The sequence below is a fragment of the Antedon bifida genome, chromosome 5 (genome assembly GCF_963402885.1).
Source record: "Antedon bifida chromosome 5, ecAntBifi1.1, whole genome shotgun sequence".
Classification (NCBI taxonomy): Eukaryota; Metazoa; Echinodermata; class Crinoidea; order Comatulida; family Antedonidae; genus Antedon; species Antedon bifida.
The window spans coordinates 30,267,892-30,286,233 of record NC_136230.1 but is presented as its reverse complement, the minus strand read 5'-3'; the positions used below and the strand labels follow the sequence as shown (position 1 = coordinate 30,286,233).

At 34.5% G+C, this 18,342-nt stretch overlaps 1 protein-coding gene across 1 annotated transcript; it reads left to right on the top strand.

Moving 5' to 3' along the window:
• Positions 1-10,862: 10,862 nt before the first annotated feature.
• On the top strand, positions 10,863-12,579 carry LOC144842753 (GS homeobox 1-like). The gene is made up of 2 exons (XM_078699273.1): positions 10,863-11,566; positions 11,877-12,579. Exons 1-2 carry the CDS (start codon positions 11,095-11,097, stop codon positions 12,224-12,226), a joined length of 822 nt encoding a protein of 273 aa, XP_078555399.1. The 5' UTR covers positions 10,863-11,094; the 3' UTR covers positions 12,227-12,579.
• Positions 12,580-18,342: the final 5,763 nt, after the last annotated feature.

Sequence of the window (18,342 nt, the reverse complement as noted above, 5' to 3'; positions counted from 1 at the left end):
TTTAAATATATTTTAGTAGTCTTTTTGTGACGTCATCTAATTAAAACCTTCCTACGAAAATCATAAACTACACATTGCATACTACCACAATAAAACTAACTAATTTATTTTAAAAACTTTTATTCAGAAAGCTAAATCAAAAAGGCATTCAAAAAAAAAATTCACAAATATCCACTCACGAAAAATGAATAAACCAACAAAATTTGACTTTGATTAAAATTTAATATATTTACAATGAGATGGATAACTACAGTTGTACATTTCTCTGCATAGAAGTGTCCAAAAACAGATTATCAAGTCAAGTTCTTCTCAAGAACGTTTGGTGTATATTGCTACAGTTTGCGCACCAACGTCCGCTATGTAGATCAGATCAATTCCCAGTGCATAACCGTAGCTACTTTAATTAATACAGAAAAACAGTTTAACAGTTTTGATTTTCCACTACTCGTAACATAATTGACAGTTCGTTAAAAATGACAGCTAATTTGACAGTATTTATAAAAGTATTGTGTCCGCCTTGAATTAATGAATTAAGGTAATTATTGTGGATATTCGTAGAAGGAGGCCTATTGGTTTTGGACATCTGTCTGTTTAGTTCGTGGCCCTTGACCTTATATATATTCGATTGTGTTTTCCAAAACTGGTTTCAACTGAGAATTGTTTTAATTTTTAGTTTTAGTAATTTCCAATGATGAACCATAAGTGAATTCATTCTCTATCCTTAAAAGCTGGACACAGGTCTTTGGAAGTGGAGTTGAATTTTGTCATGAATAAAAGACTCGGACAGGATTTGAACCCAGAACTCCGGAAAGAGCGCGTCCAGATACACGCGCGCGTCCAGATACACGCACGAAACACTATTTTCGTTTTGCAATTAATAACTACGTAATGCTCTATACTTATTTATTTCATAGACATATGCTTATTATAGGCCTACTTGTGTGTAAGCCTATATATTATATTTTTACTATGATGACGTATTGATACGTCACAATTGAATATCTACGCACAAGATGATTGACAGGTCATCATTAATCGTTTGATTGAATTGATAGAAATTAGGTTCTGTGAGTGATTATCAAATGGAACAATAATATAACCCATTAAACATGGACGTACACAAACGATTTGCTGCCCCAAGGCAATATTCAACACTTACCGTGGAGTTAGCATCGTACGTTTGGGCTAAGTACAGGTGCCATGCCCCTATGGCCTTTCCATACGACAGCTCAAGGCGCTTACCCTTCCTAAAAATTATTATATTGATTAATTTCTGTATCTAATTAATTTGTCTTCTTTGTTGATCGAAATTTAAATGTTTATATGTTGATGATTTACACGCCATTGAGGAATAACGACGGTTCGTTAAACGGCATGTATCTGGTTTAATAATTATTGAAAACCGTACACAAGTTAACAATTACATAGTGTGCGTTATTGTATCAATATAGTATAATAGCGACGGGTACTATCGGATAATAGTTATTGTACGAATTGTCACATATCTAGATTTCGTTAAACGCCACTTTGTTCGTGTTGTGTTTTAATTAGACACAAAAACGTGTCCGTTCAGCAATTTATACCAACACTCGTAGATCCGTTCTTAACCAAAAAGAATTCTAGGTCTAGGTGATCAATCAAATTTAATAATGCCATCATCAAAAAATCTACATAGGATTGTTATCAAACTTTTCAGTAATTATTCTCGGACTTTAATAGTCTGTACAGAAATTAATTTACTCTATATAAGGCTTTGCGTTGTCTTTGGAAACACGGTCGCGAATTGAAAGAACCCGATTCCCTTGTTTATGAAAACTTTTCAAATTACAGCACCAGAAACAAATATAAAGTAAGGATAAATATGCTTAACCAGCCAAGCTTATATGATGATGTTCCCCCCTCCTCCTAAAAATCCTATAGCTATTGTCTTGGACATTCGCCGACTGGTAAGCCTACTAAGCCAATAACCCTGCTAAGGAGGAGGACATTGGGTGGTCAGCGGAGGAGAGAAACTTAGGGTTAGAGAAAAGGCGAGTCAAATTGTGCTGAGATTTCGTTACGTTGTCTGGCCATTGGTTTTAGTTATTGCATGTCAATGGTCATCTGTTCTATAATAGTGGTCAGTTCATTCTATTATTCATGGCTGGTTAAATTTGTGGTTAGTGTGTCAATTAGTTGGTGCGCCGCTTTCTCTGACAATGAAAGCCAAAACGTACTTAAATATTATAATATATTAATTAATTTCGAAAGCTTGTTTAACTTTTAATGTGTTTGTCTTTATGACTTTTGACGACGATGTCAGTGATCCTGTGATCTTTCATACATCCGGCCAACAGGAGTAAAAACACGTTAAAATGGGTTATTGTTCTTAACAGTGGTCCAGTTGTCATCGTCCTACCACCACGTGTATGACGTAGTGCCTTGTTAACTCCACGCGTGCGCACAGGTTCGACGACCTGTATCCACAATACGTAGAGCTTAATCCATAACGTAGGAATTGAATTAGACCGTGGGTCACAGCGTTGCTCTTGGCACGTTCAGCGTGCCTATTCGTAAAATCTCGTAATTGTATGGATAAAGGGCTAAAGGGCCATGTTGATTTTTACTACACATGCAGAAAACGTATAAAATCATTGTTCTGCACTCACTATAAGTTGATATACAAACACACGGGAGATCACTGTTAATTAAATAGCACAGTATTGATAATAGAATCTCATTTAGTGAGATAAATATAATTGTTTCAGAAAAATAAACATGTATGTCAGGGTCACTCTTGAAATTTTTCCTAGTGACACTATTGTAGTACATGTATACAGCGAACACCATGACACCCCTATACAGCGAACACCATGACACCCCTATATCCAGGGGACACTCTTATACATCGGACACCATGACACCCCTATGTCTAGGGGACACCCCTATACATCGGACACCATGACACTCATCATATATACCGGTACCCAGGGGACACTCTATACTAGACGTGTGACGTCGTCCCGTATGGGTTCTACTTTACCTACACACTTCTAAATCACTTTTTCTGCTTAAAGTTTGGTTTTTCCACTCACACGCAACGCAAGGACGTAAGCGCAACGCAAGTACTTGACCAATCATAAGCGACAGATTATTTGAACTGTCGCTTTTCATTGGTCAACTCACTTCCGTTGCGTCTATACATCCTTCCGCTGCGTCTTGCTTTGCGTTACGTCGTTGCGTTGCGTGTCTCTAGTGAGAACCAAGCTTTAGTAACGTAGCCAGATTGACTTGTCTCTTTTCTCCTATCCTTAGGTATCTCATAATTTTTAAAATATCATATGATATGTAAATTCCTTTTTTGAAAACGAAAGGCTGCCATTCTGTCGGTCGTACTTAGATCCGAATGCATCCGAATGTTTCCGAAACTTTCTTTGTTGCTAATTAAAACAATCTGGACGCATTAAGTCTTTAAAATAACTGAAATATCATCCTAAGTATATGAGGCGTCGATAAATAGAAATAACAAACTTCCATTTAGACTTGCTGTTATTAACGAACACTATTCCAAATATCGTATTAAGTTTATAATATGTTTTGTTATATCACCTTTCGTGTTAAAGAATACAATTTTATTGTGTTTTCATACAATAATCGTTGGATGTAACTGGGAAAACTGAAATTAATGACCATCATGGCATTATAATGTTCACGATAGAATTACATAATGCTCCTATTATGATGTAAACAAGGTTTACGTTGAAATGGAGGTTAATTGTACGGATTGTAACGAGGTACAATACATTATTAACGAAATATAAATTAATTGGCGATTGGTTCCCATTTTAATCAGTTACTTCCTATAAAAGATTATTATAAGATTAAAATGAACGATCAATGCGAACCCAATCTCAAATATCATTGATAAATAAACCAATCAATTGAGAATTATTGCGCATTTTGTTTCATATAATTTGACTTGATATCGGGGCTAGAATAACTCCGCACCTTCTAGAGTTACATTTAGCCGTTGGTGTACCACGTGATCGTCTACAAACGGTTCACCTGCCGCCTTCCGTCAATGTATTAATTAGCTCGTCATACACAATCACTTATTTTTCCTAGCTTATGTTTAATTACTGCACTAAACCCGTGTTAATCGGCTTCGACCCCATTAACTGTTTATCTCAGATAATTCTAGGCCTGGAGTTATAATCACCGAACGCATTGTTGTGATGTTGACAGCAATCTCGTATGCTGCGCGTAGTCAAGATGTCATATCTAGTTCTCCTCGCGCACCGATAAGTAAAATCATATTTCACGCCTGGTTACGTATTAAGAATGCTTAACGGGTGATAAAACTTCTTAATTAATTTCTCTATAAAAACTGACATGTCGACAAGCGCTTGAAACAATTTCCGACAAAAAATCGATCTGATAAATTATTTAATTATCACGTGTGCATTGTTAAGTGTCGGTATTAGATTTATACTAACAAATCGCTTTAATTTGCTTCACTTGTAACGTTTTTAATTTGAAACTGTTATTTATTTGTTATTGTATGGATGTGTTATGTTCATGGGATAAAGTGATAGAATATCAAATCCAATATCATTTCCCACGTCCATATACATACTTATTGGCTCTTTGTTTTACAGAACACTAAACACAAAACAGGATTCTTTTCACCACGCAAATCTATTTTGTATCTCCACACATGTCAATTTTTGTGCAGTATCATAAGCATATTCCGTATAACATAGAATGTATTTGTTTCACACGTGATGCCTGTGAAAGGGTTTCAGGCTTCACATATGATACAGTATCATTGAATTTGAGTATGATACTGGGTAAATTTAGATCATGTATTAATCCATGGAGTCATAACCCCGTCGACTATTGCATCAATATAAACCACTTCCTCTTTCCCTCCACCTCCTCCCGCTAGTCCACTAAACTCGTGACGTCATCGGCATCTCATGAGGCGAAAAGGTTGCGTAACGATCACGCTATTTATATAATACAATATTATTCGATTATCACTGTAATATAGATATATTCCGTGATACAGCATCACATGAGTTGTCATGCGGAGATACATCACTGAGCATCGGGCCTACACTCAATTTAGCAAAACTCACTTTTCAGTCTTCTCAATCACTTTTAATCTGAATTTTAAGTATCTCATAATATGAAGAAACCTTTTTGTTTAAAAAAAAAGAGCTAAATTAACTGTAAATAATTATATTCTGTCACTTGTTCGTTCCTTTCTCGTTTAAAAGCCCTATTTTTAATATTTACGTAACCATTTGAAAGGTTTTAACCCAGAGGCTAAGCTTTAGTTCTTTTATTCTTTTTCCGCCTTCAATCTCTGTTCGCATTTAGTTTTAATCGTTTTATTGTTTGTAATCTTATTAGACGTACAAAGGCAAACTACTTTTTTTTTTATTGATCTTGCCTTTTACATTTTCATTCGTCTCTGTACTTTCGTGAAAACTAATTTCATAGCTGTCATTTCCTCGAGAAAAAAAATGTCTACTCGCCAAAATTATTTGTTCGCAAAATTATGGTATCGCAACGGTTAGGCCGATGCGCACACATCAACGCCGTAAGATTAAAGCTGCTTTTTGTAGGCCGATCATGAAATTGATTTAGAAATATACATTGATAATGAAGAATTTAGGCTTAATGTCAGTGCATTGTCTAGTCTTCATCTAACTTGAATCTCATATAAAAAGTAAGACATATTTTCTTTTTGTTGCAACCCTGACCATCAGAGGGCGACAGAAGTATTGAGAATGCTGTTTTTAAATTTAGAAATAAACTTCTGTACTTTCACCACACTTGAACATAATCAAATGGATGTTTTACTACGGTACCGGTACTAAATAAGGCCCTGAAACTTCTTTTGTAGAATTTAATTTCCACTTCTTTACCGCTATCATCCGTAAAGAATAAAAAGTAAATCTTCTTATCGGAGATCACTTGTTTGTCATTTTCTAAATGGTTTGTATCCTCTATCATCTTAAATCACTATTCATAATCCATTAGCCAAGATAATTAGGTGCTTATTTTAATTACACCCTCCAGTTATACGGTGTGAGAAACCTTTTAACTTTGCACCAAACGGGTATTTACCAACGAAACAAAATAGCAAATTGTTGTTGCCGTTTAAATCGTTCTTACACTTTGTTCAAATTGTAAGCGAACTTCATGGTTAAAATGGTTTTATCTTTTGAAAATCGTGCTATCGTGAATTCTATGTTATTTTCTAACTGTACTTAGTGTAGCTTTGTTCGTATGCTAATTGTACGAGTAGAGTTTACATTATTATATACAGTACGGACTATATATTTTCTATATTGCCAAAAAATATTTACACACTTTATACATATATCTAGGTTTTGTGACGCATAAAAATGCGCAACCAATCAGAACACAGGTTTGTTCGATTCGCGCGAGTTATTCGCCTAGTGGGGAACATGCATTATTTTACTGTGGCAACGCTGCAGTATCCACTGCATTAGAGTTGGTTTAGGTTCAAATCATGAGACCATGTACATTTAAGGTGTTACGTTTTTATATTTTGTTTTAAATTGTATTGTATCTATGTTTCTAAGCTCAGGAAAACAAATTTCATGTATGTAATAATTATGGGACAATAAATTGAATCCTGAATCTCTTAAATCTTGAGACTGTTCATGAAATAAAGGCGAAACGATTAAATGACTATGAATCTAATTTAATATTAAAGAATATTAGTAAATGTGGTACCCATTATTTATTGGGTAGACGTTTAAGAGTGCAGTACATTCTTAAAAAAAAATAATAATTGGGGATCGTGTACAGTAGCAGTTTTCTGTGCAACTCAATACTAGCAGGATCCAATCAGAAATAAGTGTTTTTATTTAGTCAGTTATCTTAATAATGTATCTATATCAATAACCATTACCAATTGTTCCCCTTTCTTATAAGTTAAGTACCCATTTAAGTCATCGTTTGAACCCAGCTGACATTTCACTGGTCGGTGTTTACAAAGACAAACAATAACAATTTTGTTACAAATCTTCATTTTATTTCTGTAGTACGGTAACGAGATTTAACAATCATTGTTACGTCATTGTGTTCCAGATTTTATGACCCAAATCTGTGATTCAGATTCGCCACTTTTATAGGTAGTACCTGCACCTGTCTTAGATAATATGGTTTGATTGTATAGCTCGAAATGAGGTTTTTAATTAGCTTCATGCCTATAAAACAGATATCAATATAAATTCATGGGTGCCTTGTATCGTGTATGTATTATATTTGTTCTGTGTAAAAAAAATGGATCTTTTATGTAAAACAATTTAGAGACATAGCTATAAAACGAATTGTAAACCAGGCGGCGCCGGAAATCACATTATTTTCAGACGATAAGAAGAAAAGGCGCAATCACCAGTACTTTACAAACTGTAGGCGATGCTTTATTTAAAATTATTTTTATTTCTTTTATTCTGACCGTGAATGGCTCATATACCGATGATGTTTGATCATATTGGGTTTCCGGATTTTCCAATTAATCCATTACAAAAGAACATTCAAGTAAAGAACTGTAACCCGACTTTTTAAGCACGTACTTATTGCCATTAAATCTTAAGAATTCTTCTGAATACTTCATCCTTTTGATTTGTTTTTCGTTGTAAGTATGAAGTGTTACAAATCTGAAAGTTTGAAATACTAAGTTTGACTTAACTGCACGAGTAACAAAGAGCACTCTGGTTCGTGAAAGAATTGGCACATCATCGTATTCATTGTTGTGACTGTCATGGCCACAGGTTTCATCATATAAGCCTTTTTTATAGTTTTGATTTTCGATACTTCAACTTGATTGACCCTTTTTCCCTGAAATGGCCTCAAACAGAAACTAGGCATAGCTTATGAAGATGTTTTGACCAATCATAACTTTCATCATCACAAATGTTAATTTATTAAAAAGAAACAATAGGTATACAACACCACCCCCTCCCTTCCGCTCACCCCTGTACATACTCCCAGTCATGTGGCATTTTTGGATGAATAACAACAACATTTAACAACCCTACTTTGTGGACAAATTTTGTTGCTTGCTATGTGATGGTTTTAGCTGAGTCTTCCTACTTCCATTACACCACCCACCCGCCGGATTTGACTGGAACCATCCAATTACAAAAGACAATGTTCTTGTTTATGCTAATCAAAATGCAAAGACTTCTTAATGTTTTCCAATCCAATTTGAATGTTTTGAGTTGTTTGTAAAGATTTCAAAAGTGGATAATGATAAGCTGAACTTTGATTCTAACATCACAGCACGTAGCAACACCGTGCTGTGATGTCACAATCAAGATTATGACATCACAGCATGTATCAACACCGTCTGACACCAACTGATTTGGTTTCACTTTTTCAGCCTCATAATCGATTGATTGACACTTGATGTAGAATTGTGAATGAAGTTAGATCAAATATTATGAGAAATAGAAGAACAATTTCAAATAAATTAACTCTTTTTCCGTAGAAACAAATCAAAAAATATTATTGTAAAAATGTTATCGCAAGAATTGCAATTGGTATTTGTCATTTCTATTGTCTTCATTTTTGAAATTCAAGAAAAATAATTAAGTTATCTAAAGAGATGGTTTACAAAAGACACAAATATCATTATAATTATCATCATCATCATTATCATTATCATCATCATCATCATGTCGAAGGCCTACCTAATGTTTGTAAAAATGTATTTTCCGTTTATATTATTTACTGATATAAATATAGTTTCGTTGTCCTCTCTGCAATGTGAACTGAACTGAACTTTTATTGTATCTATTTTAAATCAGAGGCACAGTCTCAATGAGATGTGCAACAAGTTTACAGTGAATAAAAAATATATATTTTAAAAAATTAGACATAAAAACAAATTACAAAATATTTACAAGGTATGCTTTGTCATGACAAAACACTGTAAAAGTTGAATATACATGGATTATATCGTTTGATGACATGTCATTAATTAAATATGTTAAATCTGGCTGTCTAGATTTTAATGTCATGTTTGCAATGACCCCTTACTGATAAGCTTGCATGTTACTCATTAATTAATAATAACTTGTTTGTTTTTGTTGTTTACAGTAATTAGTGACGCCAGTAAAAGGCGCAAGACAACCGCCGTATGTCAAAAACTAAGTTTTCCTATTAATAATACCTTTGTTTTTGTTTACAGTAATTAGTGACGCCAGTAAAAGGCACAAGACAACCGCCGTATGTCAAAAACTATGTTTTCCTATTTTATTCTTGTTGTTTTGTATTGTATTTCTAGTTTTTGTGTAAACAGTTTGTTTCGTGGTATGATTTTACCAAACAATGCGGCTGTCAACAAACAGGCAGGCAAACAATGGTGGCTGAATGTAAATAAACCTAATTCTATTAGTATTACTGTATACAACATACTCTCCAATGGATGTGCCTTGTTTTTTTTCTTCTAAAAAATTAAACTCCATGCTGCTTTAGTATTGGTAGTAGGCCTACAGTATCACTATCAAACCTTCGGGAATACTCCGATTTATTTTTTGTCCCATTTCACTATCAAAATGTTCTTTTTTCTTTTCTTATTCCATTTATTCTTATTCCATTTATTCGTATAATTTGTGTATTTTATAACATTTAAGAGATTAATCGATTTCTTCAACTAAGTGTAAATTTTGTTTCTTTGTTTGCCTTGTTTCTTTAACTTACGGTAGTCTTCAATTCGGTTTATTTTGCTCTGATTTTGTTGTTGAATCTTCTTAAAAACTAGGCCTATATACGGCCCACTATATAGGCCTATTTATCTTGCATCATGCATCCGCCACCGCAATCAAATGGTTTAAGTACAAAATTAAACTTACATAATTTGAATTTAATAATAATTTGTGTTACTCCTTATGACCGACCTAATTCCTATCGATCAATGGGCCAAACAAGGCAACGGGTAAAGACACGACTTAAAACCAGAACAACTTCCGTTAGCCGCCGTCCCAATAGACCCACCGTCCCAATAGACCCACCAAGGGCTATACTTACCTAAGTATTACCATCTATTGTGCTGTCCTCTTAAACTTTATTATATTGCTATCTATTGAACTATATTGATATCCACTTATAATGCTATAACAGTGATATATTAATTCTCTTTGTTAAATTTTATGTTCGTTATGCCTTTTGTTTTCCCTCAAATATGTCACGTTTTTATGATAAAACAAATCGAGTAAACTTTATTTATACGTTGAGTAATACTAGTCTGATAACAACTAGAATGTTTGTATTGCTTGTTGTTTTATTGTATACTATAGTTACCGTATTTCCACGCTCCAACTTACATCAGCGTTGGTTTTGTGGAAGTTGCTTATATTGTTAATTTCCTGCTGAAATTGTTTCTATTTTTGTTTTTTGTATGTTTTGTACATGGATGTACTATCCGAAATAAAGGAAATGAGTGAATGCATGAATTGTGAAAACATCAAATTCAATTCAGTTAATTTGACGGATACAAAACTATGAAAATAATTACAAAGTTGTTTTCTTCTATTTGAGAAAATCATCTGTAATTGAATAGAATCCAATGTTTGTAGAATTAATTTTACTCGATAGGATTAAATCTTTACTAGTAGTCATACCAATAGGCGTGTTAATAGCCTCAGCAGGGGGCGGAGTCAGCTTTGTGATTGGTCAAATCATTGAGAAGTAGGTACACCTTTACCACGTCGATCTTAACTTAACACGCTTCACTAAACTAAGATAAGAGGTACTCGCGTGCGAGGCACACGCCAGCCTTTTACAAACTTGAAGGGTAATACGCTGAAGCTAAACAACTAGAAAAGAACAATAGCCTCTTAATGGAAAGGCCAATCGCGAGCTTCGACGTAAGAAGGGAGGCCTTTGTTTTGGTAGAAATGATAAAACGTAATAATCTAAATCGATGTGATAGTTTGTCAACAGACTTTTCATAGCGGGCACGTGAGTGACGATTACAATCGGTATATAAATAGCCTGACAAGTTTCATACTTCAGTCAGACTATCAACAAGTAACATAGAAGCAGGTACTCACTCCTAACAGCAAGATGCATCATCAAAAGTTACCAACTACTGACTCTACAAAGGAGGATAAAAGAAAGGATAAACTATCCCGTTCTTTCTACGTCGACTCGTTGATTTTAGCTAAACCATCGCCTGTGATGACCTCATCTCGCTCACCTCTTAGTTTCACCCCATCTGAACCTAGAACTGTTCACTGTTTTCAATCTCATAACGATATTATGGGGACATGCCCCTTATGTGTACGGAATTCAACGACATGTGGTCGAGTCACCCTACCTACTACAACGGATTCTGCGTTCAAGTCTTCTATTACAGCTCCAATTGTATCTCATCCGTACCATCAACTGAATCCGTTTTTGGATCGCTGTGGTGCACATCATCTCCATCCGGGCATATTGCATCCTACGTCACATCATTTTTCCAGGTCGTCGGGGGCTGCTCCTCCTCAGCTTCCGTGTTCACCACCGGTTGACCGCCGAGCTCTACATTTTGTTGGTAAGTCATGATTTCGTTTCTTTTAAATACTTTTTAATAGTTTGATCATGTTACGCATCATTCATCTTACTCTTTAAATTGAACAAATTAAATCAAATCAATTTGTATTAAAATAATCATAATTAGTAATTATTGTAACATTACTTTATGTTCAGTTACCATTTGATCATAGTTAAACGACTCTCGTCTTGCGACATGACACCATTTTTTCCAGCCATTTTTCTTTGTTTTTTGTTTTTCTCGCCAACATGCAATAAATTTAGTAAATTTATAGTAATTGTATGTTAATTGTTTGTTTGTTTTATTTTAGGCGCCAAAAGGCACGCAGAACCAGACGATGATAGCTCAAGTAGCAAACGGATAAGAACCGCATTCACAAGCACACAACTCATCGAACTAGAGCGTGAATTTTCTGCCAACATGTACCTCTCAAGGCTTCGTCGAATCGAGATAGCTACATATTTGAACTTATCAGAGAAACAAGTCAAAATTTGGTTCCAAAATCGCAGAGTAAAACAAAAGAAAGAAGGCAGTGAAGACCCACGTGATTGCCGTTGCCATAGGATTGCATCGCGTACCAATAGGAGTCCGTCTGCTACTTCTGCACATGTTCACAGTCATGAATCGGACTGTAGCGATAATAATTCTGAAACGCCTTAAAGTATTTGAATTTAAATCGAACACTCATATGCTGCAAACTGGACACTACATTGCCAATAATTTAAGGGGAAACGGGATACGATTGGTTAGGTCAGAGTTCAATTACAACTTCACTGAAGCAAAAACATGTTATAGATAAGAATTATTATTCAATATATCTTTACATTATTTAAGGTGGTAGTAATATGCCTAGGCGGCCTAAAGTTAAATAACTCAAATGAACACGTACGCAATTTTTTTTAAAGATTGTTAATTTCATCGAAATTATTTAAACATTGTGAGCTTTTAAATTGCTCTTTAAAACTGAAAGTATTTAAAAACTTATATAATATATTGTTTCTAAAATGAAATAATAAAAATATTCCAAATGTTTATCATTCCATAATATTTATTATGCAAAATATTTATTTTGTATGTGATTTTTTTTGTATGACGTCATGACGTTCAATGATACTGTAATATTTGTACAATATATTGAAAACTTTCTTAATAAACACAAAAAAAACTGAACTTGATTGATGTGTCGCTTCCTGTTATATCAAAGTTTATTGTTCGTTTGTTCGTCATTTTCTGATACATTATAACTCAAGTACGTGACGTGTTTAAAGTCTAAAAAAGTTTATGACCGCAAGAGGGAGACAAACAAACCAAGTACTGAGTGTCTGCTACTGACTGGCTGACTGTTCTGACTAACTAAAAGCAGCTATTAATACGATCGTAATTAAAGCCGACTGCCACAATATTAGAACAAAACTAATAATAATCATTCGTTATACCAATATAAATTATATTAGCAAATGATGATTAAATTACGGTATAAGGTTTACTGTAGTTTACCAAATAAATCTAAATAATCTAACAGGTACAATCTGGGATAGTCTGGCTGCTGCCTTGCTTCTCTCGTGTTACAAAATGTTCTTGTCAACACTCCGCTTAAAACAAATTACTATCACGGTTCTTCTGAAACAAATTCAACGTGTTTTGGATTGATTTTTATTAGTTATTGCATAATTCAATTTTAATAAACAATATAGAGATTGTGAGCGGCCACGTTGAGTGCATTAGACAGGCCAAATCAGCAGAAAGTAACCAAGTATAAAGGGTAGCAGCTCTATACATTTTAGGCCTCCTGATATGGTGTGTATTATGGTAACTTATACAATGTTGTACTCCTGCCGTGTCCGTCGTACTCAGGTAGCTCTCAATTGTAGTCTTCCTATGCATGAAGCAAAAACAATGTGCATTCAATTATTTTCGTTCTCTTTCTGCTTAATGTCATTAGTTACGGTACCATCATCACAAATCCCGCCCCTTGTTTTACCCCAATAAAGTCTGACTAATCGATTCAGTATATCTTTATCAAAAAACTTAGTCTGTCATTGACAATAAACAACAGACTTCACTTTTTTTTTCAGACTCTGGCTCGTGCCTCCTGTTATCATCTTGATCTTTTCTTGACGAGAAAATCATCATTGTGTTATATGCACTATTGTTTGTTCTTTGGTTATGAATAATAATAAAATTTGATTTATTTATTTAACTCGTATGAAATATGAAACAAATTATTACGAGCCTACCAGCCATGTGTTCTATACACGGACGGTTATATACCAGTCATGGGTGCGTTGTTCTGTACACGTACGGTTATATACCAGTCATGGGTGCGTTGTTCTGTACACGTACGTAGATACCGCGTGCCCACTGACACAATCAAGTAAATCTCCCACCATCAATTATTCTTGATTCTAGATTTTTTTTCTAAATCTCTGTCTACACTATAAAACTAGTTTGACAAAAAATGTTCCCAAATAATGGTAGTAAATGGTCAAATATGATAGTGATATTACATCATCAAGTCCATATATGGGCACATCAATTTTTGTTGTCACATAAAGTTTGATAGTGTAGAGAGAGATTTAGAGGATTTTTTTCCTGACAATTATATATATAATAATTTGTGATCCATAATGATCCATTTATTTAGAACGTTCTGTTTGGTGGTATATACAATAAATAAATAAATATAATATCGCATTTAAAACACCTGTCTAATTAAACCTCTCAATACCTCATCCCAATCAAATACCCGGATAAACATAACATAGATGTTAATTAAAGCTATTTAGATAAAATATGAAAACAAGACAACACAATCCAAGATTGAAAGGGCCACTCATAGATAAAACTTGTACTCGACAATCGCTTCATACTATTTTGATTAATAAGTTGCTGTATGCTAATGCGTGTCCTTAAACAAGTCCATGATTGGCATGATAATACTTAACACAAACTAGTAATAAACCTTTGGCTTTAAATCAACACAACACAAAGGAACCACATTCAAGTTTACATCTCTAGCATGTATTTTGCTTGTTTCTAATTACCGTCGAGTTGGTTTAATGCGTACATCGATTGAGGTGATAACTGCTACGTTTGATTCAAACAGTCTGGAGTGCGCATCTTTATTGATAACATGAGTACACGCGAGTTTATATCATGTTGATAATAATGATTTTACAAAACTTGATGCGCGTATAATGATGTGTAATGGGTTTACGCAAGTGCCACTAACAATTACGTACGGAAGCTTCATGAAAATGTCTTTAAAATGAAAAGAATGATATTATTATAGCCTAATGATCTAATCATAACCATTCATGTCACATAATTTTTGTTTAGAATTCCTATTAAGTATGGCATCAAATATTCGTTTGTTTGTGTACGGTTGTTGCCATTAACATTATGATAATGTACTGTATCATATATGACTATTCCTGATTTGTTTTCAACTCGTCTACTTTTTATGTTTTAGTCGGTTGAAATAAAAACCCGATACAATTTGCTAATATACTTAGTTACTATTCACAGGATTAAACCTTATGCAATCTCAATTTGATAAATATTTTATGTATATTTAACGATATCAGCAGTATAATTATGAATAATTAATTTATTCCACAGGTGCAACACGAAAACAGGTGTCACTAGATAATAATCAAGCATTTATTTAATGATATTTATTCAGCAATTAATTATTCTCCAGCAGATTTAATTGTATACATCATCATCACTAACAGTGTATATAGTATTAAGTGGAACACATGCTGGGATCATGCTGCTAGTAAGAGGTGTTTAACCCCCTTTTCGTAGTCGCTTCTATTCAATAATATTAATACGTTTGCTAACTAACCATACTTACCGTAAAGAAACAAAATTCATTCATTTATTTATTTGATAAAGTACAGTAATTATCTAGCATTATATAATAAAAATGTATCTATTTTTTGTTAATTGATTTATTTTTTTTAGGATGAAAATGATTTTAACTAAAATACATTAGAACCCCTCCTTTGTGTGACACCCTTTCCCAGTCTAATCAAATGACTGAGCGAATAGAAATAAGTGTTTTAACACTTTGGCCAACCCCTATTTGAGAGACACCACTATAATGGATACACTTTTTGGGGGTCCCGGATGTTTCCCCTTATAATAGGGTTTTTACTTTAACGATTCTGTTTTGACATGATAATGCACTCTTTAGACAAGGTTAAGCCTAAAAATGTTTTCTTCTTAAACTTTAATATCGATTGGTCCACAATCACCTGTACCTCAATCGATAAGCACCTGTAGTATGACGTTACAAATGGCCCTTGTTAGTAAGACGTTATTCTTATTGATAAACCGGAAGACATTCATATAGGCCTAACAGATAAATGTTTAGGATCGGATTAGTGTAGGCCTTGTATTGATTGATATCGATTAGCCGCTCTAGTCGCGTGGATTCACTGTTTATTATTTATAAGTTAGTGGTATTTGTCACTTGTTGTTTTAGTACAAATCCCGTTGTTTTCAAACATACTTTTACTTGAATCGATTTTTCTTTCTTTTTATTCCGCCATTGATACCTAATTCGAAAATCGCCTTACTCTTATTACTGGGTGTCTACTATGAAATCAATATTACGAAGACCTTGCTCGTAGATACAATGGGATCGGTATCCTAGGCCCGACTCTCCAAGTTTTCTATCGCGGTATTAATGTACCAAGGTCACTGCTCCACACAGCCTACCCATCACATCGATTAGGCTTAGGATTAATTTGTTTGTAAATCTATAACACTTCATCTCTATATATTATTTGTATTTTTATATTTATTTTTGGAAATTATCAACAGATTGTCGTTAAAATCGTTAAAAAATCAGACATAAGGCAGGAAATATATCAAGTTATACCTGTATTTAAAAACCAAGATAACAGATGAGTTTTTAAGTTAACAAGCGTTTTTGCTCACGTTTAAGTTACAAGTTTAACCGCAGGATAGAAAGGCATCTGTGCGTACATTGCCCCATATGTTGATTTGGGTAAAGAAGACAGGTTCTACACTTGGGTAAAGCGTCATCAACAACGAAACAATACGGTGATACGTGCCAAGGACCTGCGATGCGCGTTATTATACGCAGAGCACGCGTTAATAGTTATATATGACATTAGATGAAATTGTCAGCACGTTGAAAGCAGACGATAAATAGAAATGTGGCTAATGATTGGTCATCTAGGATGACTAATATAATCTTAATTGGTTACGAATCTCGGGCCTGAAACATTGAGTGCAGGTGCAGAGACCACTCAATAACTCTCAATTGTACATACAAGCCTAATTCACAGCCAGTTATATGTGTTTACCTCAAAATACAAAGGCTTTTTCGCATTCAGTAAGGCAGCTGCACTCATAATTTATTGGTTAGCGATGCTGCCCCGATAAGGTCGACACTTGGTCCGGTTGGCTTCGCATGTGCCAACCGCCTCCCAGACTTGACGACAACAGGTTCTTCATCCATTGTTCTTCATCAAATCTGTCGTTTCTATTGTTTCTAAGGCTATATACGGTGAATTTGTACAAGACCTACTTCTTGATTGCAAACTATCTTGGCAAAGTGCCCTGAAGCCAGTACAGCGCAGCGAGAATTAACCGAACAAGCGCGTGTCGAATTCGGTACTTATCGACAACAGTGACGAATTTACACACTAATACTTGATGCATTCAACAACCCTTTAAATATTGCACACTCGGTATATGTATAAGAAATATCATATAGTTTAAGATGTGAAATCAATCGATTAAAGACAAAAACAAAACAATTTACAGCTCAAATTTCTAAACCGCGGTGCGCAAATCTGCTTATTTGTCGGCCGACGAGTGTTCGGCACTTACGTCCTTTGTGCCGGCATATCGTCACCAGCCTGATGTACGCCCATAGCCTATCATATTTCCCTGTTTTTTAGTAAAATCACATCCCTTAGTCAATAACCTAGGTTGATTTTAGAATTTCTATTGAGGACCTGGCTTAAGTTTTTTCTATTTTGTTTATAAAGTTAACATCTGTCAAAAAAGTTTTCGACAAGCGGCACGTCGTGTTAGTGCTGTGTGCCGCGTCGCACGTCTCAGAGGCCACTCGACACCTAATCGAGTTCTTATTTTCGTGATTTATGCGGCTTTTGACAATTTGAGTAACTCGTTTTAGTAAAATGTTTAAATCGCTTTGTTTCTTGCTACAAGTGAGACGTCAAACTGACAAAGAACTATGATGACAGTAGTTATATTTTAACAGCAGATGGCGAGGAGGAACTGAAACAAGTGAAACAAACTAAGAACCTGTCGTCGTCGAAAACACGCCGTGTCAAACATCATATTAATTATTTATTGCAGTATGAATTATATTCATGACAGATTTGTCTTAATTGTATTACTTAAGGCGCGATAGATTAATGCGATAAATGATAAGAAAAATACACAACAATTAAGGAAAAAAAGCTATTTAGACGGCGATCGTGCTCGAAGAATAACCATACCTTTTTATGTTTGTTTGGACTGGTGGCCGCCGACGAAAGTCAACGAAATCATTACAGCAACACTACTTTTGTTCATTTTATTAGTTTATTTATTTATTAATGATGTCAGCTATAATAAATATTTAAGACTTAAGTAAGAAACGAGAATATAAAGGTCCTTAATCGTTAGGGTTTTCAGCTGATGTACAATGCAACAAAGGGTTATTCTTTGGGTCTTAGAGTCGTTAACAAAGTACAGTAAGATGCTTCTCCGTGTGACTTAGGCCT